Source organism: Schistocerca serialis, chromosome 2, assembly GCF_023864345.2.
Source record: "Schistocerca serialis cubense isolate TAMUIC-IGC-003099 chromosome 2, iqSchSeri2.2, whole genome shotgun sequence".
Classification (NCBI taxonomy): domain Eukaryota; kingdom Metazoa; phylum Arthropoda; class Insecta; order Orthoptera; family Acrididae; genus Schistocerca; species Schistocerca serialis.
In genome coordinates this window covers 1,090,012,553-1,090,039,041 of record NC_064639.1, presented here as the reverse complement: position 1 = coordinate 1,090,039,041, position 26,489 = coordinate 1,090,012,553, and the positions used below count along the sequence as shown (strand labels likewise).

Genomic DNA, 26,489 nt, shown 5'->3' with positions numbered 1-26,489 from the left:
AAAGAGTTAATCTGTCAGTAATTTTGATAAACAGGTAGCCCCAGAATTAAACATAATAGAAGACGCACAAATAGATGTCAAAATTTATGAGTCAAGAAGTTCGCGTCATTGTTTGCTTTATTTAAACTGTTCCTACAGTAAATAGCACAAATGTTGATATCTACATGCAGTTCTACGTAAAGGTAATACACTTAAAATTAGTGCAGTTAAATCCATATTTAGACACTAGGCGCTAGATGAGCTGGTCTAGTTTTGTTAACAAAAGAATTACCAAGGTGACAGAGACCAGAGACTGAAAGTAATAATTTGGACTCGGTATCGATTGTGAACTGGTGTGCCCTATTGAATAATAACAAAAGACGCAGCAGTCCCGTGATAAACAGTGATTAAGTGAACGCTAGCTATAATAGCAGTGAAAAAGAGTAATATTCCTAGAAGAATATCGTAGATATTATGTAGTGCATCATGAAAAGTAATGCTGCAGCGTAAAATTTGATGAGACATGCACGTCGACATCAGCAGAGTCTGTACAAATGAAGACCAAAAGGCTGTCTCATTTCCCCTTGTCCCCTCCCTCTACTGCTAGACCAAGCTCAATACATAATCACAGCATTCATTAAATGTACGATTAAACACAAAAGGGTTACAGACATTGCTGTAAGTGGGCATTGATGTAAACCAATGGCGAATATTGAAAATTTGTGCTAGACTGGGATTCGAACGCAAGTCTTTTGTTTACCAAGCAGACGCTGTGACCACTTAGCACACCTCCCGTCAGACCCAAATTCTCAACGACAGCGTGGTCCATTGATAGTGAACGGGCCAAATATCTCACGAAATAAGGCATCAAACGTAAAAACTGCAAAGAACGAAACTCGTCTTGCTTGAAGGGGGAAACCAGATGGCGCTATGGTTGGCCCGCTAGATGGCGCTGCCATAGATCAAACGGATATCAACTGCGTTTTTTAAATAGGAACCCCCATTTTTTATTACAAATTCGTGTAGTACGTAAAGAAATATGAATGTTTTAGCTGGACCACTTTTCTCGCTTTGTGATAGATGACGCTGTAATAGTTGCAAACGTATAAGTACGTGGTATCACGTAACATTCCGGCAGTGCGGACGGTATTTGCTTCGTGATACATTACCCGTGTTAAAATGGATCGTTTACCAATTGCGGAAAAGGTCGAGATCGTGTTGATGTATGGCTATTGTCATCAAAATGCCCAATGGACGGACGTGTGCTATGTATGCTGCTCGGTATCCTGGACGACATCATCCAAGTGTCCGGACCGTTCGCCGGATAGTTAACGTTATTTAAGGAAACAGGAAATGTTCAGCCACATGTGAAACGTCAACCACGACCTATGGCGAAGTACGTGTTTTAGCTGCTATCGCGGCTAATCCGCACTTTAGTAGCAGACAAATTGCGCGAGAATCGGGAATCTCAAAAACGTCGGTGTTGAGAATGCTACATCAACATCGATTGCACCCGTACCATATTTCTATGCACCAGGAATTGCATGGTGACGACTTTGAACGTCGTGTACAGTTCTGCCACTGGGCACAAGAGAAATTACGGGACGATGACAGATTTTTTGCACGCATTCTATTTAGCGACGAAGCGTCATTCACCAACAGCGGTAACGTAAACCTGCATAATATGCGCTATTGGGCAACGGAAAATCCACGATGGTTGCGACAAGTGGAACATCAGCGACCTTGGCGGATTAATGCGTGGTGCGGCATTATGGGAGGAAGGATAATTGGCCCCCATTTATCGAAGGCATTCTAAATGGTGCAGTGTATGCTGATTTCCTATGTAATGTTCTACCGATGTTACTACAAAATGTTTCAGTGCATGACAGAATGGCGATGTACTTCCAACATGATGGATGTCTTGCACATAGATCACGTGCGGTTGAAGCGGCATTGAATTGTATATGTCATGACAGGTGGATTGGTCGTCGAAGCACCATACCATGGACCGCAGGTTCACCGGATCTGACGTCCCCGTATTTCTTTTTGTGGAGAAAGTTGAAGGATATTTGCTATCGTGATCCAGCAACAACACCTCTCAACATGCGTCAGCGCATGTCAATGCGTGTGCGAACATTACGGAAGGCGAACTACTCGCTGTTGAGAGGAATGTCGTTTCACGTATTGCCAAATGCACTGAGGTTGACGGACATCATTTTGAGCATTTATTGCATTAGTGTGGTATTTACAGGTAATCACGCTGTAACAGCATGCGTTCTCAGAAATGATAAGTTTAAAAAAGTACATGTATCACATTGGAACAACCGAAATAAAATGTTCTAACGTACCTACGTTCTGTATATTAATTTAAAAAACCTACCTGTTACCAACTGTTCATCTGAAATTGTGAGCCATGTTTGTGACTGTTACAGCGCCATCTATCACAAAGCGAAAAAAGTGGTCCAACTAAAACATTCATATTTCTTTCCGTACTACACGAATGTGTAATAAAAATGGGGGTTCCTATTTAAAAAAAACGCAGTTGATATCCGTTTGACCTATGGCAGCGACATCTAGCGGGCCACCCATAGCGCCTTCTGGTTTCCCCCTTCAAGCTAGACAAGTTTCGGTCTTTGTAGTTTTTTTCGTTTGACGCTTATTTCGTGAGATATTTGGCCCGGTCACCATCAATGGACCACCGTTCGAGTCTGGAGTGCATTCGCGCTGAACAGATCATTGACTTTCTTCGCCTTATATATACACACCAGACTCAAATTCTTACGGGAATTAGCATAATGCTGCAAGTAATGAGATTATGAGCAACGGGCACTACATTCTTGTAGTGTGTGGATAGGGTAGACGGTGCAGTTGTGATGACATTTGTGACCAGATGTCGTAGTGGTCAGAGCATCTGCTTAGTGAGCAGGAGACCTGGGTTCACATTCCGCTCCGGCACATATTTTCAATTTTCCCTGTCAATTAAAATGAAAGCCCACTTGCAGCAAACGTGCGTAATTCCTTTGTGTTTAATTCATGGTTTATACTGGGTCAAAATGGTGCCTGTTCTTTCGGACATGTCCGAAAGAACAGATACCATATACACTGATAAGCCAAAACATTATGACCACTGTCCAACGTTGGATGCCTCCTAATGGCGTTGCGGGCAGGTGACGCGGTAACAAACGTATGTAAGCAGAGCGACACGGATGGGATCACCCTAGAGAAGGAAGGTATGGGCTGTAAATCGGGAAATGCATTGAGAAAAGCGACTTTTACAAAGAGCAGATTATTGCTGCCCAGAGACTGTGAACGAGTATCTCGAAAATGGCGAAAGTTGTCGAATGTTCACGTGCTACTGTCGTGAGCATCTACGGAAAGAGGTAGAAGGATAGTGAATTACCGTTAGGCGGTAAACGGTTGGACGTCCATGACTCTTCACAGAACGTGGGCTTCGGAGGCTTGTCTGCCCTGTAAAGTAGGGTAGATGGTAATCTTTGGCATCCGTGCCGAAAGAGTACTGTTCTTGTGCACGCATAAATGTTCCGGAGCACACCGTTTCTCGTACATTGTTGAACATGGAGTTACCATTTCGTGTTCGCATGTTGACCCAGTGCATCGTGAATTACTATTGCAGTGGGCACGGGACCATCGGTATTCAAGCATCGATCATTGGAAACATGTCAGCTCTTCAGATCAATCACATTTTTGCTACACTACGTCGCTGATCGTCTTCTAAAACGCCATCATCGAGATGAACGGCGGCTTGAAACGTGCAGCGCGCCACGAACGCTGGCTGGTAAGAGCAGTCTTATGCTATGAGAGACATTTTCCGACGCTTGCGTGCGACTTGTGGCGGTAGTCGAAGACACGCTGATAGTTGCGAACGCCTGTATCCTTTCATGCTTGATGCCTCCCCGACGGCGATGTCACCTTTCAGCAATATAATTCCGTGGTTTGAGGAGCATTATAATGAACTCACGTCGATGTCTTGGCGACCAAATTCAGCTGGTGTAAATCCTATGGAACCCATCTGGGTCACTATCGGTCCCCATCACCACGTACTTAAATCAGCGGCCCGTTATTTACATGAGCTCTACGTAGACATCTAATGCCACATACCTCCACAGACCTACCAACAAAGCGTCGGATCCCTGGTGCGCAGAATCAGTGATGTATTTCGTTTTAAAGACGGACGACTAAGGCATTAAGCAGCAGGTCATATTGTTTTGGCTCATCAAGTGTATAAATGTTCTGATATATCTCTAACAGTGACATGCACAGGCTCATTACGGGAAGGCTGCAATACAAAATTTTATAAATTCATGTCTGTGACTGTCAGTGAATTATTTATGTACTAATTCATACATCTATTTTGTCTGTCAAGATTGTACATATGAAGTATTCAATATACTTTACCCCCATTATCCCAGAAAGGAAATTATGTAACGTAAATTACATAATGTTATTATTGTGAATTTCAGTGCATCACTCCATACCAATCATAGAGCGATAATGCTATTACATGTCAGCAGAAAGGAAATCAGCTAACATTAACGAAACTAAACAATTGGCAACAAATATTCCAGTTCAGAATTTCATGAACAAGCGATGAAATGCTTTTTTACTTAGTGAAGTGTCGTGGCAAAAATCATTTTTATGGAATGGGGTTTGACATGGAGTCACTGGCACTTCGTTGGAAATTTTATTCCAACTGAGCCATGTGGGATTACCCGGTGAACTCATTAGTCGCAAGATGAACCGTTCTCTGCGTCTGTGGGGTGACTAGATAATTACTTTTAAATCCACTTCTTCCAAGTGTATCAAAGTCAGAAAGGCAATTGCTGTATAGTTTTAGTAACGTTTTAGATAATCTCTGTACAGAGATTTTAAAAAAATCGAAACTCAGTTCACAACTGCATTTCAAAATCAGCCCAGATCCCCAGGTCTTCAGATTCGTGGTTTCAGTTCCACATTCTTTAAGAAAATTATCTTGAGACTGTTTTTCTAGGGTGAATGCAATTGTGCCCGAAGGTTAAGTATGATGAAAATATGTGTAGGAGAGGCTACAGAACAAGGTAAACTTCAGTTACAAGACATTTAGCATACAACAAAAAATATAGGGTTGACAAGTAAGAGCTCATTGTTTCTCTCGGCGAGTTGAATGGAAATAAAACTCTCGGGTTTTCAGATGAGTGAGTGCGTCAAAATGGCGCCCTTTCGATGAACTCACTCTAAAGGAAATCTGCGAGCTTTGTGTTAGTAGCTAGAAAGGTTTAAGTTTAGATGCCATAGAGTAATATTTTGGAAAATCTAATAAAACAGCAAAAGAAGAGAATCGAATGTTTGAAATGTGCAGTTACAGAAGGGTGCTGAAAATTAAGTGGATCGATTAGAAATGAGTTGCTTCTCCGCAGAATCAATGGGGAAAGTAGAAGAAAGGACAGGATGATGAGATGTGTGTTAAGATGTGGCAAAATCGCAGGGGAAGATGTAGACACGACAACACACAGCAAATAACAGAAAAAGTTTGGTGCACCAGCTATTTTGAGATAAAGAGAGGGAAGGAAATAGTGGTTGGACGCGTCAAACCAGTCAGACGAACGATTACCGAAAAAAAAATAAGGTTGCAAAATTTGACGATCAAAGAGGGGCGCTGATAGCAGCTTGACTTTCATGTGGGACGAATAAGGATAAAACCTCTGTCTGTGTATCCTGATGTAGTTTTCCATTGTTTCTGTAAATACAAACTTTAAGTCATCATCCACCTTCGAGAGTGAATCACAACTTCAAAATTAATGTTATGTTTATTTCTTCTTCTGTATTGCCTCAGCCATCAATTTCTGTAATGCCATTTCCCAGTTTTCGTCAATAATTATTTCTTATGTCAGTCCTCACTGGAAACTACAATGTTATTCTAGCCTCAATTGAAATCTCACCCACTTCTCCCTCTGAAATTAGGAAAATAATAAACTTCTTTAAAACGAAAAACTCACATGGAATTGATGGCATTTCCAGCAAAATACTAAAAGCTTGTTCTCAACAGATAAGTAAGATTCTCAGCCACCTGTGTAATAGCTCAGGAGCAGGGCATTTTCCCTGATAGACTGAAATATGCTACTGTTATACCTTTGCATAAAAAAGGGGATAGATCTGATGTCAACAATTACCGTCCAATCTCCCTTCTAACAGCTTTATCCAAAATTTTTGAGAAAGTAATGTATTCAAGAGTAGCTTCACATATCTGTAAAAATGTAGTACTAACAAAATGTCAGTTTGGTTTCCAGAAAGGTTTTTCAACAGAAAATGCCATATATGCTTTCACCAATCAAGTTTTGAATGATCTGAATAACCGAACACCACCCATTGGGATTTTTTGTGATCTCTCAAAGGCTTTTGATTGTGTAGATCATGAAATTCTGCTAGACAAGCTCAAGTATTGTGGCATGAGTGGGACAGTGCACAAATGGTTTAATTCGCACCTAACTGGAAGAGTGCAGAAAGTTGAAATAAGCGGTTCTCATAATATGCAAAGATCAGCACATTCCTCAAACTGGGGAACTATCAAGAATGGGGTTCCACAAGGGTCGGTCTTGGGTGCTTTGTTGTTCTTAATATATATTAATGACTTGCCATTCTATATTCATGAAGAGGCAAAGTTAGTTCTCTTTGCTGATGATATAAGTATAGTAATCACACCTGACAAACAAGAATTAACTGATGAAATTGTCAATAATGTCTTTCAGAAAATTACTAAGTGGTTCCTTGTAAACGGACTCTCACTGAATTTAGATAAGACACAGTACATACAGTTCCGTACAGTAAATGGTATGACGCCATTAATAAATATAGACCTTAATCAGAAGCATATAGCTAAGGTAGAATATTCAAAACTTTTAGGTGTGTCCATTGATGAGAGATTAAATTGGAAGAAACACATTGTAGATCTGCTGAAACATTTGAGTTCAGCTACTTATGCAATAAGGGTCATTGCAAATTTTGGTGATAAACATCTTAGTAAATTAGCTTACTACGCCTAGTTTCACTCATTGCTTGCATATGGCATCATATTTTGGGGTAATTCATCACTGAGGAATAAAGTATTTATTGCACAAAAGCGTGTAATCAGAATAATAGCTGGAGTCCACCCAAGATCTTCCTGCAGACATTTATTTAAGGATCTAGGGATATTCACAGTAGCTTCTCAGTATATATACTCTCTTATGAAATTTGTTATTAACAACCAAACCCAATTCAAAAGTAATAGCAGTGTGCATAACTACAGTACTAGGAGAAAGGATGATCTTCACTATTCAAGATTAAATCTAACTTTGGCCCAGAAAGGGGTGAATTATATTGCCACTAAAGTCTTTGGTCACTTACCAAATAGTGTCAAAAGTCTGACAGATAACCAACAAGTATTTAAGAAGAAATTAAAAGAATTCCTAATGACAACTCCCAACTGCATAGAGGAATTTTTAGATATAAATTAAGAAAAAAAGAAAAAAACAAACAAACAAATATAAAAAAAATTAAAAAAACAAGAAAATAAAAAAATTGTTATATTAACTTAATTATGTTGTTAAATTAATATAATTATGTCATGTATTGGAAAATTTGACTCGTTCCACATCATTACGAAATATCGTATTCATAATCCATGGAACTAGTATTAATCTAATTTAATCCAATCTAACCTAATCACTAGCTGACAATTCATCGAACAATATTTCCGCAAATATCGTATGACTAGGGCCTCACATCACGTAGTCCGTTTGCCGGGTGCAAGTCTTTCGATTTGACGCCACTTCGGCGACTTGAGCGTCGATGGGGATGAAATGATGATGATTAGGACAACACAACACTCAGTCCCTGAGCGGAGAAAATCTCCGACCCAACCGGGAACCGGACCCGGATCCTTAGGATTGACATTCTGTCGCGCTGACCACTTTTTTTAATTTTTTATTGTTATAATTTTGTTCGTTGCATTTGTTCGCTGCGGATGTCCCATGACACCCGTTCAAGTTCAGTGTTGAGCCGTTGACTCAGTTTTTTATTACAGAGGGCAGTTAACCCTCTGGCCAAACACGCTGAGCTACCATGCCAGCTATTACTTAGCTACCGGGGTGGACAATATTTCCGTAGCAGAGTGAAACAGCTCTCTCAAAATTCTAAATATATGAGGGGCAGTCACATGAAAACGAGGCAGATGGAAAAAAAGTAAGTAAACTGTTTATTATTTCTGAAGTAATCGGTATAACTGTTAATATATTTACGGTATTGCAGTGCCGATGTTATTCTGAATTATGATTGAATGTTTCTTTGGACATGCACGGATGTCCAAAGGAACAGGCACCGTAGCGACTACAGCCACTATGGAACAAATGAAATGTTTTCGCAGTTGCGAACACGGGCGACCATCAGATGTAGAATGGAATGGCAACAACGAAAATTTGTGCCGGAACGGGACGCGAAGACGGATTTCCCGTTTAATTGTGAGCGGTCGCCTTACCATTTGGCTGTCTATGCACAACTCATGGCCAAACCCAAAGTTGCACATGTCGTCAACCATGCTAATGCTACCTGTACTGGAACATTCACTATGTAGATTCCCGTATAGGTGAGACATTTTACATGAAAGGGACTTGGCATTTTAATGTAAATGTTCACAATGATCACGCATGGGCCGTTGAGAATCCTCATGAAATTGTGCAGTCACTTGTCAATATAGATTTTCTGTCAACGTTTGGGCCGACATTTTTGTCGACTGTTTGTTAGGGCGTCTGTTCTTCCTCCCAGGCTCAGCGGAGAAACATACCATGCTTTGTTAGAGAAGGATCTACTTGTTTTGCTAGAGTATGTCTTCACGAGTGCGACAAAACATGTACTTCGTGCAGAATGGAGCTCCTCATTTCAGTGTTAACATTTGTAGGCTTCAGAATAATAGATTTCGTGACGGACGGATGGGTAGAAGTGGAACAATTCCTTGGCCATGCTCTCCGGACCTTATTCGTGGGAGCAATTAGAATTTCTTATGTACGGCACGCCGGTACAATCAATGGAACGGTAGGTTGATGCATGTATCCTTTCTAATCAATGACATTCTGAACATTTTATTAAGGGAAGAGTGTCATATTATGCTGATACGTTCATTTCCTGTGTTTCCCATGGTTAATATGTAGAAGAGTTCTAGGAACTGACCTCTAAGAAGAAAATAAATCGTTTTCGGATCCATGTCCATGTAACATTTTTTCTTCCTCTTCGTTTGATGCACGTTTCCTGAAAGTTTGGACACACCTTGTAATTCCATTTTCGTAGTTCCCCAGGGAGCCGACATGCGTGGGCAGTGATAATGTGACGTAGTACTGCCGCTTGTGGAGCAGCAAAGAAACATACAATATGTGATCAAAAGTATCCAGACACCTCAAAAAACATACGTTTTTCACATTAGGTGTATTGTGCTACCACTTACTGCTAGGTACTCCATATCAGCGACCTCAGTAGTCATTAGACATCGTGAGAGAGCAGAATGCGACGCTCCGCGGAACTCAACCCCATCAAACGTGGTCAGGTGTCACATGTGTCATACGTTTGTACGCAAGATTTCCACACTCCTAAACATCCCTAGGTCCCCTGTTTCTGATGTGATAGTGAAGTTGAAACGTGAAGGGATGCGTACAGCACAAAAGCGTACAGGACGATCACGTCTGTTGACTGACAGAGACCGTCGACAGTTGAAGAGGATCGTAATGTTTAATAGGCAGACATCTATCCAGACCATCACACACCGATTCCAAACTGCATCAGGATCCACTGCAAGTACTTTGACAGTTAGGTGAGAGGTGATAAAATTTGGATTTCATTGTCGAGCAGCTGCTCATAAGCCACACATCACGCCGGTAAATGTCAAACGACGCCTCGCTTGGTATAAGGAGCGTAAACATAAGACGATTGAACAGTCGAAAAACATTGTGTGGAGTTACGAATCATGGTACACAATGTGGCGATCCGATGGCAGGGTGTGGGTGTGGCGAATGCCCGGTGACCGTCATCTGCCAGCGTGTGTAGTGCCAACAATAAAATTCGGAGGCGGTGGTGTTATGGTGTGGTCATGTTTTTCACGGAGAGGGCCCGCACTCCTTGTTGTTTTGCGTGGCACTATCACAGCACAGGCCTACATTGATGTTTGAAGTACCTTATTGCTTCCCATTGTCGAAGAGAAATTCGGGGACGGCGATTGCATCTTTCAACACGATCGAGCACCTGTTCCCAATGCATGGCCTGTGGCGGTGGGGTTACACGACAACATCCCTGTTATGGACTGGCCTGCACAGAGTCCTGAGCTGAATCCTATAGAACACCTTTGGGATGTTTTGAAACGTCGACTTCGTGCCAGGCCTCATCGACAGACATCGATACCTCTCGTCAGTGCAGCACTCCGTGAAGAATGGGCTGCCATTTCCCGAAGAAACCTTCCAGCACCTGACTGAACGTATGCCTGCGAGAGTGGAAGCTGTCATCAAGGCTAGGGGTGGGACAACACCATACTGAATTCCAGCATTACCGATGGAGGGCGCCACGAACTTGTAAGTCATTTTCAGCCAGATGTCCGAATACTTTTGCCGCGCGTGATTAGCCGAGCGGTCTCAGGCGCTGCAGGCATGGATTGTGCGGCTGGTACCGGCGGAGGTTCGAGTCCTCCCTCGGGCCTGGGTGTGTGTTTGTCCTTAGGATAATTTAGGTTAAGTAGTGTGTAAGCTTAGGGACTGATGACCTTCGCAGTTAAGTCCCATATGATTTTACACACATTTGAACATTTTTGATACTTTTGATTACATAGTGCATGATGTCTGTGGTCCCTGGCTTTGCTGTGTCTTCGTCCATTGATGGCAAAGATATAAGATTTTACCTAACGCCTTGTCCAGGTCATTCACCTCGTCATTATATTCAACAATAGTAGTCGGGTACACACGTTCAACTACCCGCCTGTCAACAACGCGCCCTCGTTGAGCCAGGATGGGTTCTCATTTACCTAACTCGCTCGTCTAGCCAGTTGCGTTGTCGAATACTCAACCCTGCTAATGGGCTATTGAAGACTAACTCCATAACAAGCAGAAACAACTGCCTCTGTGCACAAATGTTACTGCCATACATATGCGCTGTATTCTGGAAAATGTGTTTTCATAATTTCTATCAACATTTCTACAAATTTGAAAGTTGCCTCCAACGTCTTTCCTGAATATGTAAAGTGAGTCTCTCCCCAATAAGAGACTGTATGAGAGGGACTCTATTTGATGCTCTTTGTCAGACAGTGTTAAATGTAGTTTTCACATGAACGAAAAGTGCTAAGTTGCTGGGTAACTTTCTTTGCAGCTGTTCTTTCGGAGAAGATCGACTCTGTTGATGAAAAGCCACCGCGCCCAGTCATTTTCAAGGCCGACCGTCAGTTCATGTTCTTCATAGTGGACCACCAGTCTTCGGCAGTACTCTTCGCTGGACGTTTTGCTGGTCCTCCCGCTCCTACACCATCCGAAGCGGCTGCATTTGCACAACAATTCCCCGAACATCAATTGTGAGTTCTTCTTTTGTACCTTGCATTGCAGCGGTTGTCGCTGCGACATCACACGCTCTGACTTCAATCATATTACTCACCTGTACCTCTCCCAAGAAAATGTTTCGTACATTTTACAAATAGAGTCACGGTACTAAGATGGTGAATTGTACAAAAGAGAAGCTGACAGTATAGCAGTAGCTGTGTATGATTTTCAAATTTTCCCCTTGTAAAAAAGTATAAAAGTAAAACATTTTAATGTCGTAACTATTTTTGGCTAAAGAATCCAGAAGGTTTGTTTAATTGCTTACTGTTCTTCACGTATGTTAGCAAATTTACTTGTCGAAATGCCATTACTGTGTTGTGTTACTGAGAAATGCCATCACATAGTCAATACATCTCGAACAGCATCAGGTGCCTGTTTTACCATAGGATGGAGGGATCTCCATGAACGAAGTAAGACATCCACAGTTCATGAGTCGCTGCACATTGATTTGGGATGTAACTGAACACACAGCTCACAGTGCCCTCTTCACCACAACCTCTCATACTCTTGTCCCAAAAGTCTGGTAATGTCATTTTCTTCCTTCAGGACGAGTCAATCATCTACCTCTACATCTGCATTAACACTCTGTAATACACTGCTGTGAAGTGCGCAGCAGAGGTTGTTTCCATTGTACCGCATATTAGGGCTACTTCTCCTCCATTCGTGTGTGGAGAACAGTAACAATGAAACTTCCTGGCAGATTAAAACTGTGTACCGGACCGAGACTCGAACTCGGGACCTTTGCCTTTCGCGGGCAAGTGCTCTACCACTGAGCTACCCAAGCACGACTCATACCCCCTCCTCACAGCTTTACTTCCTCCAGTACCTCGTCTCCTACCTTCCAAACTTTACAGAAGCTCTCCTGTGAACCTTGCAGGACTAGCACTCCTGAAAGAAAGGATATTGCGAAGACATGGCTTAGCCACAGCCTTGGGGATGTTTCCAGAATGAGATTTCTACTCTGCAGCGGAGTGTGCGCTGATATGAAACTTCATGGCAGATTAAAACTGTGTGCTGGACCGATACTCGAACTCGGGACCTTTGCCTTTCGTGGGCAAGTGCTCTACCAACTGAGCTACCCAAGCACGACTCACGCCCCGTCCTCATAGCTTTACTTGCCCGTGAAAGGCAAAGGTCCCGAGTTCGAGTCTCGGTCCGGCACACAGTTTTAATCTGCCAGAAAGTTTCATATCAGCGCACACTCCGCTGCAGAGTGGAAATCTCATTCTGGAAACATCCCCCAGGCTGTGACTAAGCCATGTCTCTGCAATATCCTTTCTTTCAGGAGTGCTAGTTCTGCAAGGTTCGCAGGAGAGCTTCTGTTAAGTTTGGAAGGTAGGAGACAAGGTACTGGCAGAAGTAAATCTGTGAGGACGGGGTGTGAGTCGTGCTTGGGTAGCTCAGTTGGTAGAGCACTTGCCCGCGAAAGGCAAAGGTCCCGAGTTTGAGTCTCGGTCTGGCACACAGTTTTAATCTGCCAGGAAGTTTCATATCAGCACACACTCCACTGCAGAGTGGAAATCTCATTCTGGAAACAGTAATAATATTTGCTTAAATGTGTATCTGCACCCTCTAATTGGTCTAACTTTGTCTCTGCCGTCACTATGGGACTGATGTGTAGTGGGTTCTTCGATTTGTTACTTGATACTCATTCTTGAAACTAGTTGCATATCAGTGTGTCAGTTCAGGTTTGTGTCATTGCAGTGACATTCTCCTGTTCGAGAAACAAACATGGGACCATTCGCTCTTCCCTATTACTCTCATTTGATATGGGTCCCACACAGTTCAGCTATATTCTAGGATGGGTGGCATGAAATTTTTTAAGGAGTTTCCTTTGTAAACTAACTGTATTTTTCCAGTACCTCACAAATGAACCGAAGTTAGCCATCTTGTAATGGTATTAACTTAGTTACAGTCTCTAATTCTTCTTTTCCTTGTTCTTCTCCTTCCCGGTAGCGCAAAAGTTAGCAGTCTCGGTACTGAAAACTTATTGGGTAGTGAATGATATTAAACAATGATGAGTGCAACGTCACTGCTTTTAGGTTCTTTTCACACATTATTGACGTTTTTGGAATGATACCAGTTTCTTAGCTCCACTGTGTACAAAACACCTGGATAGTCCATACGTGCAGTGACAGTTCCATTGACAACACTCGTCACACACTCCATCCTTTCATAAATCACAGTTGTTGAAAACGCAGTCACTTGAGCACAGTTCCTTTTGAAGTCATAATTACATGCTTAACATGACATAGGTAAAAAAGACATCTACAAATTGCAGCCTGATAAACAGAGTTTTACGCTCGCAACAAGAAAAGAAATGCGTACAGTTATTTCACACAGCCCTGTTATTGACAAGAGAAATGTTACAGAAACGTTGACGGTGCATATATGATGGCGGGCAGGCTTTCATATCTTTCACTGTGTATCCTGATTCGACAGAGCACAATGTTGCATCGAAATTGTCAACTGAGTGCTTTACAGGCACCAGCTTTATTATATGATTGCAGGTATTGCCACAGAGATGTTAAGCATGTTCAGACATCAACATGAACCTTATTAAGTGATGGGAACTGAGTGGTTACTGGGAGTGGGTTTGTTACCTAGGAGTTACCTGTGCAAATACTAGCGGAGGACTGCTGATTTTGGAGATGTGGTTGATATATAAAAACTGGCGTGTGAATACTTTGGAATTTTGGAAATTACATATGTATATATGAAACTGTATCATTTAAATTTACTGGAGGTGTTCAGCTAAAAATTCTATTTACGTTATAAGTAGTTGGTTAATAAATAACAAAAGGTTACAGAACTATTTTATGTGTCTGCACTGGGACTTACCTAATTACAAGTACAGTTACCATATTTGAAATTATGAGAATTTATGAAAATTCATAGTTAGTGACTTAATTCGTTAATGAAGGGTGTCATTTTCTCCAGAAAAATTCGGGTACCAAACATATAGTGATAAACTTGCAAATTAAACAGGTATCTGGGCACAAATGGCAACATCTAAATTATGAACTTGCATGAAATATTGTCTGAAAAGCATTTGGCGCACCTGGACATAAACTAAGTACACGCAACTATATTCTAATGAAAAGTGAGGAAAAGAAAACATTATTTGTGGATAAGAGTGCAATAATATAAGGTAAGTTGGTTCCAGGCTGCTATGTTACACAGACAGAAATAGCTGAGTGGATGACTCAGTGCCAGACAATCAATTATAAGGGTCTTCTGTCTAAAGTGATCATGTGCCTCCCAGTCCTTAGCTTCAATTTTCCTGAAATTTGCTGTGGGTGTAGACCTACCCTAAAAATTAATCTGTGAAAAATTTTAAATCTTGAGCTTAAGTATGTGAGAAACAGAGGCCTTCTATTTGGATGGCTTTTTGATGAATGTGTGTGAAAACGAACAAAACCAAATGTTTGAAACTATTTTATTACAAGACAAAAGCAAGTAGGAGACTCTCACTCTCAGGTCAGATAACTTTTGGCTGTGAATCAGAAAAATACAGTATGACAGAATGTAAAGCATTTTGTGAGCCAGTATAATGCATTAAAGTGACTCAAAAAACATGGAGAGAAAAATGCATAGATTTTTTTGATCCTATTTGGGGTTTGATATCTCAGGAAAAAAAATGCAAAGCAACTACAACTTCACACATTTGTTGTCAATGCCTGGGACATGATTCTGTAGGCATCCCAACCTACTTAGCCAGTAATTTTTATTATACTCAATTGCAATTGTGGTGTCTAATTTAAAATTACAGTAGACGAGCCAAGTTCAGATGTAAATATTACAAAAGGGTCATTTCAGAAATTCTTCTTTTCAGCACCACTTGCAGCATCCTGTTGAATCTTAGAGTCAGTTCGGCAAAGGGACCAAATATGGTGTTGAACTTCAATAAAAGTCATGTGTAATATACCGGGTGATCAAAAAGTCAGTATAAATTTGAAAATTGAACAAATCACGGAATAATGTAGATAGAGAGGTACAAATTGACACACATGCTTGGAATGACATGGGGTTTTATTAGAACCAAAAAAATACAAAAGTTCAAAAAATGTCCGACAGATGGCGCTTCATCTAATCAGAATAGCAATAATTAGCATGTCAAAGTAAGACAAAGCAAAGATGATGTTCTTTACAGGAAATGCTCAATATGTCCACCATCTTTCCTCAACAATAGCTGTAGTCAAGGAATAATATTGTGAACAGCACTGTAAAGCATGTCCGGAGTTATGGTGAGGGATTGGCGTCAGATGTTGTCTTTCGGCATCCCTAGAGATGTCGGTCGATCACGATACACTTGCGACTTCAGGTAACCCCAAAGCCAATAATCGCACGGACTGAGGTCTGGGGACCTGGGAGGCCAAGCATGACGAAAGTGGCGGCTAAGCACACGATCATCACCAAACGACGCGAGCAAGAGATCTTTCATGCGTCTAGAAATACTTTTTTTTGTTCTAATAAAACCCCATGTCATTCCAAGCATGTGTGTCAATTTTTACCTCTCTATCTACATTATTACGTGGTTTATTAAGTTTTCAAATTTATACTGACTTTTTGATCACCCGGTATTACGATCACAACACGATACCAGTTGCTGAACCTTTAACTTCAAGTCGAGCGAGAATGGAAACAAGTAGACACTGTGCAAAATATGGAAATTTGATGACTGAGCCAGTTCAAAACCATCAGTTGAGTCAGTTTCTGTCTCAATCCTTACAGTGAGCATGTAGGCTTGAGAAGGCAGGATGGGCATGATGTTATCAAACATTGATTATCCTGTTACATATAGATGGCCAAGTTTGATGGTTTCTTCATTGAGGTTCCAAAGCTTCAGTTGGGTTTCTTCCCTTGGTTCCCAAAATGTGTTTGTTGGTTTCTTTATTGATGTTCTAAAACCTCAGTTGGTTTTCTAGCCATGGTTCCCAAGATGTGTTTGTTGGTTTCTTTATTGATGTTCCAAAGCCTCAGTTGGGTTTCTTGCCATGGTTCCCAAGTTGATATGTAGGTCTCTTGATAGTGGTTCACAAACTTGTGCTATTTAAAATTACTGCTTCATAGTATTAAATTTTTCTTCAGTACTGTTTAATGTGGCTTCTGGAAAATTATACTGACGTCCTGTTTTGCTAGCTGAAGGTGCTGGAATATTCATGATGATGTGCTGTTCGTGCTGTTCAGGAACTCAACATTTATTTTCTCTTCCAGGCCAACAGAATGAGCAGCTGGACCAAAAGGGTGCAGGAATTTGACCAGGGCATCACATTCTTCAATATCAAATTGACAAATGTTACCAATCTGCTAATGATTTTCATAGTTGCTGGCGATGTATTGGCAGGAATAAGGCTTAAAACTGACACAAAGCCACACTGGTGTAAACGGATTGATAACCAGAGAAGTAGTTTTATCACGTGACACCTGGTAACTTGAATGTATCTCAAATTCATTGGTAAAAATTAGTTACTTTCTCAAGTTCCAGCTAAAGCATGGCCATTTGAAAATCGTTCTTCTTATAGCTCCCTTTTGTCTTCTATTTCTTGGCATTAATGTGCCAATCACCCCTGGTGCCTGGCATGTCACTGTGCATTTAGCGAGCTGTACCATCTTGCGATGGTAACATGTTGCACATGATTTTTGTTGAAGGTCAGCCTTGTTTTTCATGCGTTTCCTGAATCAACTCTAAGATACAAGTTGTTTCTTTTGGAGAAAAGTGTACTCTTTCTGGTGGCGCTGGGAAAAAGAACTTCTGAAGTGACCTTTTGCAATATTTACACTTGAACTTGACTCATGTTCTGCAGTTGTATATTTACCACGATGTTTCTGATTGAGTACGATCCACAATAAGTGCCTAGACAGGATGACGTACTGTTAGAATCCTGCTCCAGTACTATCAATATACGTGCCAAGTTGTTCTTTTCCGTTTCTTCTTTCAGAGATGTTGGACTCCAAAGTAGGCCAAAAAATTCGAGTGATGTTCTCTGCCGCTATTTTTGGGTACTTTGGTGCATTATACTGGCTCACAAAATGTTTTACACACTGTCACACTGTGTTTTTCTGATTCAGGGCCAAAAGTTATATAGGATCTGAAAACAAGAGGTTTTTGGTTGGTATTTTAAACAAAGAAATTAATTTTCAAATTTGAATCATTACACAATACATGACAGAATGCACTTCACAAATCTGGTCACCCACTTTACGGTCGAGTTTTTGAACACATATTTCTGTTTTGAGTCCAACCCCAGTTTCCAGTGCTTCAGGCAGGGGAGTGTATCTCACATTCGGTTTTATCTGTGCCACAACTGCAACAGTATTCAGTGTGCAATTATATGGAATAATATATAAAATATTCATAGTAGAAAAATAAGAAAATTTATTCATAGACCTGAAATAAAGTGGATTAACCCCTTTCGTAGGTAAAATATGGATTACAAGCATACAGAGTTTTTTACTTATGAATTTATTCATTTAAGGGGATGGAATCCTTGTTTAAGCACTCATTTCTCTTGAAAGAAAAATCAACCTTGCTAAAATTCTCAATCTGTACTTAACTGTTTCAAAAATGAAAGGTATATTCCTCTCAAAACACCACATATTTAATTCCTTTGTTGAAATTTGTTAATTACCAGTACTTTTTCTCAAAGCATGATTGCTTGCAAGCATTCAAATACAATCATATACATACAAGTGTTAATCCATTTATGAGTTAAGCATTCTGGTACTCTGAACACAGAATGAGCAGCAGTATGCATTTGATTAGCTGTCAAATAGGCTATGTTTCCATTCAACCTTTTACTTACAGTGTCATAAGCTCGTGTGTATTTTATTTCGATGATTTTCCCATTAGATCCTTTGCTCACAAAGCAAAGGCTGAAGAAGTGCATTAACGAAATAAACTACTATAAGACAGTGTCCCTAGTCGTTGCCTCTCCATGTAAATAATCCTTATTACCATCATCATGCCATATATTTCACAATTAGTTCATCACATTCCTACTCCATTATACTTTGTTAATTCAATACCTCATTATCATTAATCCATATCATCAAAAGATAGATTCCTTCATTACATAGTCATTAAACACAAACATCCCTGCCTTGCCTTCCTTACACAACATGGCCATTAAATGTCACTTCACAGCACCAAAACTACTACAGACTGGTGGCATCTCTTTATGAAACAGGTACATTACTGCACCAAACTGGTTTTAATTTCATTTTAATACAAACAAGTAACTTTAAATTTATCCTCATACATTTACACAAATGAAATTGCCTTAATTGTTCCCCAGCATTTTTCATCTACTGTTGCTACACAACTTATGTATTGATTTCTGAATTCTTAATTTTACAAATCATTGAATGGGTAAATGTTTTGTAATTTGGAGTAACTCCAAGGGACAAGCAGGTTTCAAGAAACAGAATGTGGGATCTTAGTTTTGATAGTTCAAAGGCATGTTTTAGAAAAGAACGGATGTAATATGAGATAGGATTCATCATGGCAAGAGAGGACAGTTTGGAAAGTTAGAAATCGTGGGAGTGGTAAAAAAATAAAGACCTAAGATTGAAAGTCCCTGTTTCTGGACACAATCCTACGCAACACCAGGCTCTTTTACATTTTCAAATACAGCATTCTCTTGCTCTTACCAGGCTAATCTGTGACCTATATGCCTCATCAGTAGATTTCCACTCTACCAGACTTCTCTCCTTGTACAAAATCCTGCCGTTATCTGCCCCTCATGTTTCTTTGACTGGTATCATCTGCCAAGCCAACTTAAAACTGCAACAACAAGCCAGACTTCACCTCAAAAAGCTATCCCACCTCTTCCTAAACTACCTGAATAGTGGTATTTCCCTTCCTGTCCCTCTGCAGCTTCCTAAACAGCCACACCATCAGCCACCACTCCTCTCCTACAAACTGAGCTTGATCAACCTACTTAATACCCCACAGCCTTCGCCATTGCCTCCCAGACCAAGATTAACCCAAAATCCCAAGAACCAGTCACAACAGTACAGTGTCCTTAACCTCTCATCTAAAGCACTCGCTCCTCCAGAATTATCTGTATTATCTAAGAGGCTCACTTTCAGCCCTAAATCTTCATTTGATCATGCTGCTTTGAAGCGTCTACTTTCCTTCACATTTAATATCCATTGGAAACATCACTTTGCAACCCAATCCCAAACCATTTCCAACAGCAAACCTGACATTGAACCCTGCCTTGAACAGTTCAGACCACAATTCCAACTTGATTTACCACCACTACTTCAAAATAATCCCTTCCAACCCTTCCAAGAATTCCTCACATCTAGCATTGCTTCACAACCCTCCCTCAGGTCCCTGCAACATGACCCTAACCTGTCCGCAGCAGAACTCCAGGCTCTATGTTTCCTAAAAGCTGATGACTCCATCATTATCCTCCCAGCAGACAAAGGATCTACCACTATAGTACTTGACCAAAAGGAGTATGTTAGTGAAGGTCTACGCCAGCTGTCTGACACCTCTAAACACAGCATCTACCACCAAGATCCCATCCCTGTGATTCAATCTGACCTACAGTCCCTCCTTAAAACCTCAGGTCCCTCACAAAGACTAACACTTCAGTCCATAGAACTTCTCACTCGACCCAAATCATGCACTCCCACCTCTTACCATCTTCCTAAGATCCACAAACCCAATCATTGTGGCCATCCTATAGTTTCTGGCTTAAAAGCACCCACTGAACATATATCTGCCTTAGTTGATCAACACCTGCAATTCATAGTAAAGAGACTTCCCTCCTATATTAGGGAGACCAACCATTTCCTAGCTCACCTGAAATCCATGCCTGTCCCACTCCCACCACACACCTTGCTTGTCACCATTGATGCCACCTGCCTCTATACCAACATCCCCACATACATGGTCTGTCTTCTGCTGAACATTTCCTCAGTCACCTGATTCCAAACATATGACATCCTTCCTACTCACCTTAATCAACTTTATACTTACCAACAACTACTTCACATTTGAGAGGCAGACATACAAACAGATCAGGGGTATGGCCATGGGAACCAGGTGGCTCTTTCCTATGCCAACCTTTTCAAGCATCGCTTGGAGGGTGCTTTCCTCAGATCCATAAGTCTTCAGCCCCTGGTTTGATCGAGATATATTAATAACGTCTTTACCATATGGCCTCATGGTGAGGCTGACCTGCTAAAATTCCTGGAATCTCTGAATACCTTCTCCTAAATTTCAAATGGTCCTATTCTGAATCCATGCCACTTTCCTTGATGTCGATCTCATCCTCACCGAAGGCCAGCTACACACTTCCCCCCAAATAAACCTATCAACAAACAGCAGTACTTACATTTTGACAGTTGCCATCCTTTCCATGTCAGATGTTCCCTCCCATACAGCCTTGGTGTCTGCCTTGTTCAGATGCAGACTCTTCCCAGCAATACACCAACATTCTCACCTCAGTCTTCACTGCATGTGATTACCCCACCAGCCTAGTTAAAAAGCAGATTTTGCAGGCCATCACATCCAATCCTGGTACTGCTAATCCCACCACAAAACAGCTTTGGAGCACACTGTTGGTGACTCAGTATTATCCTGGTCTGGAATGTGTTAATCAGCTACTTCGATAGGGCCATGACATTCTAAAGTCGTGCCCTGAAACGAGACCCACTCTTTCTGAAATTTTGCCCACCACGCCTAGAATAGTTTTCCGTTGCCCTCCCAATCTCTGCAATATTCTTTTCAGACCCTATGCTCCTTCTGCACCCATCTCCCTACCCTATGGTTCCTGCCCCTGTGACCATCCCCACTGCCAGACTTGCCCTATGCACCCTCCTACCACTTCTAAGTAGAAGGTGCTTACTTTTCTGCTTACAGTCTGTGGGTAGGATAGAAAGGGGAATAAACCAAGAAGAGAAGAATAGAATCGCCTTATTGGGGAAGCCAACATTCGACACTTGTGTATTCACTAAAGTTAACTTTATTTTCTGAAATGATTTCAGTTCTTTTTGCAAAGTGAATAGCTCCCAATTATTTCAGGAGTACCTCAAGGTTGGAACAGTAAAATTTCAAATTTTTGCTGATAGGATATATGATTTCAAGTGAGTTATGCTTTTCAAGCCAAGTATTTTATAGAATCTAGGATAGAGTAGTTCATAACCGTTGTAATGAGTAGTTCTGACTACCTTAGATGGACTATGATGCATATGTAAGAATTTCTGTATGTCTTCAGTTATCCTACTGAACTGTTCTTTTGTTTTTATCAATATTAACTCATCTATTTTGAAAGTTTTTTTTACATTATTGTCATGCTTCCTCTTCCTTTCCATTACTTTTTCTTCATTATTTGTTTTGCTAACCTAATTTGTTCATCCTACACTATTTCACTCCAGGTAGTAAACTCAATCTCTTCTCAAATAATCCTGGTTGTTCATATCCCAGACGTTAGCTCACAGGGAGAAAGATCAATAAATTGATTTGTCAGGTTGTTGATTATTGTCTTGAAATTTTGTACATGACTGGCCTAAGCAATATGCTTCTTTCTGTAATTTGTCTGTCTATTCTATTGATTCCCTTCATTACTCTCTTGCTCATATTTCCATCTGGAAAATAGATGTAAATTTTTATGTGATTAATTTTGTACATCTCCATGCATTGCATAAATCAAAATAAATTGAGGCCCATGGTCTGACATATGTGATTTAGTATTTCCACATTGTAAAAATAATCTGTTTCTAATTTTTCTACAGTAGTTTTAGTGTTCGCTTTCTATATAGGTTAGAATATTAAATGTTTTGAAAAGGCATTCAGAACTATCAAAATATCTTTACATCCCCCTCTAAAAGTTGGCAATGGCCCAAGCAAATCAAAAGCCATTAAATATTTTGGAGTACAAGGAATGACAGAATGCATTAAGCTATTTGAGGGTACAATGGTGGTTTTTGCTCTGTTGAATATTACTGTTTCCTGAATTTTACACCACTGTTCTGGTCCCATGATGACCATAAGCCTCATTTAGGCAATGAATAATTTATCAACAGGTTGCCTAAAGGAACACAACTTTGGGTCTTGTTTATTCAAATATTTCCTCATGAATAACAGACCCTTGTGTATTGTAACATGTTTTTCTTTTGTTACCATCTTAATTGCAATAGTGTTTAACTAATTTCTCATGTATTTACAAATGTGCTTAATCAGTCTTTCATCTCTTTTTAGTCCCAGTAAATATAATAATTTTATCTGAACCCCTTTTGCATCATGATCACCATCATCCCTGTTTCTTACTGGCATTGCAGAAAGAACATCTGCAGTTATATGGTGCTTACTTTTTATGTTTCCAATTGCCAGATCAAACTGCTGTACATATAGGACCCATATGGTCAGTCTAGAGTGTTTTAACTTATTCAAGGCTTTGTGGCCAGTATAAACTATTGTCTTATGACTAAATAAATATCCCTCAAACTTCTGGAATCCCAATACAATGCCAAGTTCCTCCAGTTTTGACATAAAATAGTTTTTCTTCTGTGCTTGTAAAGTTTTGCTGGTGAAAGTAATGGTCTGATGTTCCACACCTTTATTTCTATTAACAGAAAGATTTCAACCTTCAAACCACTGAAACTTGAATCAGGGCAAAGAAAATCATCGAGTTCACACTTTCATTTTTGAAAAGCTGCTTAACATTCAATGTCCAGTTAAACACATTTTCCTGTAACAAATTATTAGGCTAAAAAGGTTGAGGATGATTATATGATGGGTCTGTCACGAATTTTCTATATTATCCAAATAAACTGAACATTAAATTTTGAGAACCTTTCTCTAGGAGAACAGCAGTCTGGCAAAAAAGTACACCAATAATGAACACAAGCAATCTTGACTGGAAAACACTTGTTTTATGGCCAGTCAATTTTTGACCATCTTCAGACAGCATAGTAAAATAAGAACATAGAATGGAGTTAGAGGGGTGTCTGAAAATAGTAGTAACATATAAAATGTACCTTATACTACAAATTTTAAAAAAAGAAATTGCACCAATGACAGTAGGCAGTGGCGGTGAACAGAACACGTGTTATGACTCCACCAAAAATGTCAACTGCTAAGGAGAACAACACAGCTTTTACTTAAATACATGATGCTTCGCCCACTGCATAGTGAATTATGTCAGTGGTAGCCCATCAGGCGTACAGGACATAAAACAGGTATTACAATAGGGTATGTACAGAATGGTTACATGAAAGCTAATAACAAATGAAAAAACAGATGTTTTACATTATGTAAAGTAACGAAGAAATTGAAGAAATGTATGATGAGATAAAAGAAATTATTCAGATAGTGAAGGGAGATGAAAATTTAATAGTCATGGGTGACTGGAATTCGACAGTAGGAAAAGGGAGAGAAGGAAACATAGTAGGTGAATATGGATTGGGGCTAAGAAATGAAAGAGGAAGCCGGCTGGTAGAATTTTGCACAGAGCATAACTTAATCATAGCTAACACTTGGTTCAAGAATCGTGAAAGAAGGTTGTACACATGGATGCACCCTGGAGATACTAAAAGGTATCAGATAGATTATATAATGGTAAGACAGAGATTTAGGAACCAGGTTTTAAATTGTAAGACATTTCCAGGGGCAGATGTGGACATCTGCCCACAATCTATTGGTTATGAACTGTAGATTAAAACTGAAGAAACTGCAAAAAGGTGGGAATTTAAGTAGATGGTACCTGGATAAACTGACTAAACCAGAGGTTGTACAGAGTTTCAGGGAGGGCATAAGGGAACAATTGACAAGAATGGGGGAAAGAAATACAGTAGAAGAAGAATGGGTAGTTTTGAGGGATGAACTAGTGAAGGCAGCAGAGGATCAAGTAGGTAAAAAGACGAGGGCTAGTAGAAATCCTTGGGTGACAGAAGAAATATTGAATTTAATTGACAAAAGGAGAAAATATAAAAATGCAGTAAATGAAGCAGCCAAAAAGGAATACAAACATCTCAAAAATGAGATCGACAGGAAGTGCAAAATGGCTAAGCAGGCATGGCTAGAGGACAAATGTAAGAAGGTAGAGGCTTATCTCATGAGGGGTAAGATAGATACTGCCTACAGGAAAATTAAAAGAGACCTTTGGAGAACAGAGAACCACTTGTATGAATATCAAGAGCTCAGATGGATACCCAGTACTAAGCAAAGAAGGGAAAGCAGAAAGGTGGAAGGAGTATATAGAGGGTCTATATAAGGGCGATGTACTTGAGGGCAATGTTATAGAAATGGAAGAGGATGTAGATGAAGATGAAATGGGAGATATGATACTGTGTGAAGAGTTTGATAGAGCACTGAAAGACCTGAGTCGAAACAAGGCCCCGGGAGTAGACAACATTCCATTAGAACTACTGACAGCCTTGGGAGAGCCAGTCCTGACAAAACTCTACCATCTGGTGAGCAAAATGTATGAGACTGGCGAAATACCCTCAGACTTCAAGAAGAATATAATAATTCCAATACCAAAGAAAGTAGGCGTTGACAGATGTGAAAATTACTGAACTATCAGTTTAATAAGTCACGGCTGCAAAATACTAATGCGAATTCTTTACAGTCGATTGGAAAAACTGGTCGAAGCCGACCTCAGGGAAGATCAGTTTGGATTCCGTAGAAATGTTGGAATACGTGAGGCAATACTAACCTTAAGACTTATCTTAGAAGCTAGATTAAGAAAAGGCAAACCTACATTTCTAGCATTTGTAGACTTAGAGAAAGCTTTTGACAATGTTGACTGGAATACTCTCTTTCAAATTCTAAAGGTGGCAGGGGTAAAATACAGGGAGCGAAAGATTATTTACAATTTGTACAGAAATCAGATGTCAGTTATAAGATTTGAGGGGCATGAAAGGGAAGCAGTGGTTGAGAAGGGAGTGAGACAGGGTTGTAGCCTCTCCCCAATGTTGTTCAATCTGTATATTGAGCAAGCACTAATGGAAACAAAAGAAAAATTCGGAGTAGGTATTAAAATCCATGGAGAAGAAATAAAAACTTTAAGGTTCGCCAATGACATTGTAATTTTGTCAGAGACAGCAAAGGACTTGGAAGAGCAGTTGGACGGAATGGACAGAGCCATGTATGGAAGTGAAACATGGACGATAAATAGTTTAGACAAGAAGAGAATAGAAGCTTTCGAAATATGGTGCTACAGAAGAATGCTGAAGATTAGATGGGTAAATCACATAACTAGTGAGGAGGTACTGAATAGGGTTGGGGAGAAGAGGAGTTTGTGGCACAACTTGACCAGAAGAAGGGATCAGTTGGCAGGGCATGTTCTAAGGCATCAAGGGATCACCAATTTAGTATTGGAGGGCAGCGTGGAGGGTAAAAATCATAGAGGGAGACCGAGAGATGAATACACTAAGCAGATTCAGAAGGATGTAGGCTGCAGTACGTACTGGGAGATGAAGAAGCTTGCACAGGATAGAGTAGTATGGAGAGCTGCAACAAACCAGTCTGAGGACTGAAGACCACAACAACAACTCTTTATAAACAGAATTTTCTTAAAACTTCATGGCCAATTAAAACTGTGCGCTGGACTGAGACTCAAACTTTGCCTTTTGCAGGCAAGTACTCTACTGGCTGAGCTGCCCAAGTACGACTCACGACCCATCCTCACAGCATTGAAGTGGCGTGGAGGTGTCGATGTGCATGTTTGAATACAAGATGATTTAAAGTTGTGACAGTGACTAGTTGTTGCAAAATACTGGTGTGCAAGTAAGATGACTGTCGTAATACATGTCAGATCCCACAGGTGACACTGACCAAGTAACTAACAAGATAACAGGCAAAGTAGGGTAAATAATACCTAAAGCTTGAGGAAAAAAAAAAAGTTACAACAAAGTATTGCAGCACTGCGGCACAAAATCTCATTGACCCATTGA

The 26,489-nt window shown here is 40.4% G+C and overlaps 1 protein-coding gene across 2 annotated transcripts in view; it reads left to right on the top strand.

Moving 5' to 3' along the window:
* LOC126458541 (leukocyte elastase inhibitor-like) overlaps nt 1-26,489 on the top strand; it is a 221,524-nt gene that overhangs the window by 178,411 nt on the left and 16,624 nt on the right. Inside the window, exon 8 of one of the 2 annotated variants that reach the window (XM_050095657.1) lies at nt 11,350-11,548. The exons of the other annotated variant lie outside the window; for it this stretch is intronic. Within the exon in view, the coding sequence (XP_049951614.1) occupies nt 11,350-11,548 (199 nt within the window). The remainder of the gene's footprint in view (nt 1-11,349; nt 11,549-26,489) is intronic. 2 annotated transcript variants of the gene reach the window in all.